A 3,628-nucleotide genomic window follows, 5' to 3' on the forward strand; every position below is an offset into this window, starting at 1 on the left:
AAGGGGGAGAAATGAATGACAGTAGAGGGGGTAGAGAGAGAAGAGGGGAGGGGAGGGGAGGGGGGATAGTAGAGGATAGGAAAGGCAGCAGAATACAACAGACACTAGTATGGCAATATGTAAATAAATGGATGTGTAACTGATGTGATTCTGCAATCTGTACACGGGGTAAAAATGGGAGTTCATAACCCACTTGAATCAAAGTGTGAAATATGAAATATCAAGAACTATGTAATGTTTTGAACAACCAACAATAAAAATTAAAAAAAAAGAATTGATGTCATTTCAATTTTAAATGTTAATCAGTGAAAATATTGGACTTGGTGTTTTCATTTTAGAAGCTCACATTATTGATTTAATTTATTTAATAGGTATATGGATATCCTGATTATTTCTCCCTATATAAATCTTTGCAGTAATTTTTAACTTTCAAGGATTTAGTGTATTAAATCAAAGTTATCACATTTACTGCTATAGAGTCATTTATAATTTTCCTTTATGATATTTTAAATGTCCATGTACCTTAAGATTTTAACTTGGCTTAAAATATGCACACACACATATACATATACACTCTCTTTTATTGTATCTTTTTTTGTACAAAGTCATATCCTAGATAATTCTCCTTGTCATTTATTTTCCTTTCCACTATGCCTCATGGATACATAGTAGTATGTGTAGTCTGAGCATAAAGTGAAGATGTGTCAATGTGAGAAGCTGCCCATGTTGCTGGGGGGACGATTAGAAAGGAACACAGAAGGATACTGATAGAGCAGGATCCAGAAATACATTCTATAAATTAATCAACCCAAGAAAATGTCTTGAGAGCTCCAAGATCCAGAATGTTAGGGAGACAATTACCACTTTGTGGTGGAAACAGGGACTGACACAGCCCTAGGAAAACACAAGCTGACTGATCAACCCATTATATACTGAGTATTCCGTTACTTGGTCAAGTATGTCAAACCAAGCTAGTTCACTCCTGAGAAAGGAATGAGACCCTCTCTTCTAAGCACCAAGGACATGGTTTCTTTAAGTCTCTGAAAAGCTTAGGGTGTGATAAGAAAGAAATTTCCATTTCCATTTTTGTTTCACCTTTCCATTTCAAGAAAGAAACAGAGTTTGTGTCTATTCTTCAAACTGTTCATTTGACCAGTTGTAATGTCTCCAGTTTTCTCCATTTGTGAAGATAGTTGTGCTGCATATTTATGTACATTCACGTTTCTACATTTGCACTATTTCCTCAGGATGCATAATTGTATCTCAGTACAATTTCATCTCAGAAGTATGCTCACTTTAATTACTCATGATAATTAAAGTGTTGTCAGACAAGTTTTTTGGTCATAAGACATTTCTAAGTACAAATATCTATTCAAGAAATATCTATTTTTCTTCTCAAATGACTTTAGCTATAATTGGCCAGAAGTGTTTCTCCAATTGAGCATTCAGACACCAGAATAGAAGGAGGAATGATCTCAGAGGCCAAGGCACTTCCTGATTTGGATAGTTACAACAGAGCACCCCTGAGCATGGTGGAGTATACCTGTAATCTAGCTACTCCAGAGGCTGAGCTGAAGGATTGCAAATTCAACACCAGCCTGGGCAATTAAGTGAGACACTGTTCCAAAATAACACAAAAATTTCCAGGTGCAGTGGTGCACACCTGTAATCCCAGTGACTTGGGAGGCTGAGGCAGGAGGATCTTAAGTTCAAAGCCATCCTCAGCATTTTGGTGAGGCCTTAAGCAAATTAGTGAGACACAGTCTCAATATGAAAAATAAAAAGGGCTGGGATGTGGCTCAGTGATAGAGCACTCCTGGGTTTTATTTAATACACAGTACCATTTTACATATATATACACACACATGTTGGAGATGTAGCTCAGTGGTAGGGCACTCTTGTGTTGCAAAACCACAAACAAAAGCAAAAAACAGAGCAGTTGAGTATACTATATCTGTTCTACATCTCAGGATTTCATATCTGTGGATTAAATCAACAATGCATGGAAAACATTTGTAAAAAATTGCATTTCTACTGAATATATAGAGATATTTTCTTGTCATGGTTTTCTTAAACACACTGCTGTCATCTTAAGTACTATAATATAGATATAATTCAAAGTATACAGGAGAGAGCGGGAAGAATATACACAAATACTATGCTGTTCATTGTAAAGCACTTGAGCATCTGCAGATTTTGGCCTCCGTGAAGTTCCTGTAGGAACTAATGCCCTATGGATACTGAGAGACTACTGGCAGAGCAGATACCTCCCACTCTACTGCCAAAAAACTTGGTTTGTGCAGAAACCCTGAACCTCAGGGTGCCATGGTGCAGGATGTTTGTTGACCTCCTCTAAAGAGGTGAAGTGAAGGACATTGGGACTGGGATTTTTCCCTTAAAGATGAAGACACATTGTCAGTTGAAAGGCTAAACAAACATTAGTGACATGCATTATTTTAAAAATCTGCTTTATTTAGCATTTAAAAGAGAGAAAACATCACAGTGATACAGATTCTACACATCTGAGGACTCATCACAAGGCTTCCAGGTATGTGAAGTTGGTGCTCAACATTTGTAAGATGTTCTTGGGTCAAGGGAAATTAAAGGAAATTTGCCTAATTTTTAAAAAGGACCTTGGCCCGAATTTCTGGAATGAGAGGGGCAGAGATAATTTCCTTGTAATGCTCAGCTTCAGAGATAAACTAAGAAGGTAAGAGCTAGATAACTAGATAACAAAGTGAGACACCAGATGTGACTGAACCATGATGTGAGATCAGAGGATGACATTCTGAGGGGAGCCACTGGATCTCTGAGGAGCAGGTAAACAGAGGAGCCAGGAGGGCAGGGGCCTTCCGCAGCCCCAGCTAGAGAGCAGAGGTGGAGGCAGAGGAGGAAAAGATCCTGAGCAGAGGGCTCTACACCAGAGGGCTGAGCAGGGTGGGACAAGGGCCAGTGCAGGACTTCAGTGCTTGTAGCTCCTGCTGGAGGTGGTGGAGGAGTATTTGATGGTGGAGCTGCTGCCACCAGAGGAGCTGAGGCCACCCCCGATGCCTCTGCCACTGCCAGAACTGAAGCCACCTCCAAGGCTGTGACCACTGCTGTAGGAGTAGCTGTTGCCTCCGCCCAGTCCGAAGCCACTGCCGGCACCCCCAGAGCTGCCATAGCCGCTGGACACAGTGGACTGCACCACAGCTGTAGGGAGGACAACAGGACACAGACACCGTGAGCTCACTCTGTCACCTGAGCCATCCCACAAGGTCAACAACTGGGAGGCAGACAAGCCAAGTACTTACAGATGTTGACGGGTCCAACGCCCTCGCCACTCAGCCTAGGAGGAGAGGAACACAGAGGATGAGTCCTCCGCAGCCCATACCTGATCCCAGGAGAGGCCTCCACCTGAGGCTCATGGAGACCGCCCACCCCTGATCCAGAGAGTCTCTTGACAGCACCCATCATTACTGGCCACAATCCCCTGCTCAGGGCCAGACCCCTCCCACAGGTGCTCAGAGGGGTGTGTCACCCACCTGCACTCCTCGCCTTCCAGCAGCTTCCTGTAGGTGGCGATCTCCACGTCCAGGGCCAGCTTGACATTCATGAGCTCCTGGTACTCCTTCAGCAGCCTGGCCAT

At 42.6% G+C, this 3,628-nt stretch overlaps 1 protein-coding gene across 1 annotated transcript in view; it reads right to left on the bottom strand.

Moving 5' to 3' along the window:
- Positions 1–2,451: 2,451 nt before the first annotated feature.
- Positions 2,452–3,628, bottom strand: part of LOC107148746 (keratin, type II cytoskeletal 6A-like) — a 3,076-nt gene continuing 1,899 nt past the window's right edge. Inside the window, exons 2-4 of the mRNA XM_048802450.1 lie at positions 3,525–3,628; positions 3,294–3,328; positions 2,452–3,192 (exon numbers count right to left, since the gene is read on the bottom strand). Coding sequence (XP_048658407.1) covers positions 2,963–3,192; positions 3,294–3,328; positions 3,525–3,628 — 369 coding nt within the window. The 3' untranslated portion in view covers positions 2,452–2,962. The remainder of the gene's footprint in view (positions 3,193–3,293; positions 3,329–3,524) is intronic.

The sequence above is a fragment of the Marmota marmota genome, unplaced genomic scaffold, assembly GCF_001458135.2.
Source record: "Marmota marmota marmota unplaced genomic scaffold, marMar, whole genome shotgun sequence".
Taxonomy (NCBI): Eukaryota; Metazoa; Chordata; class Mammalia; order Rodentia; family Sciuridae; genus Marmota; species Marmota marmota.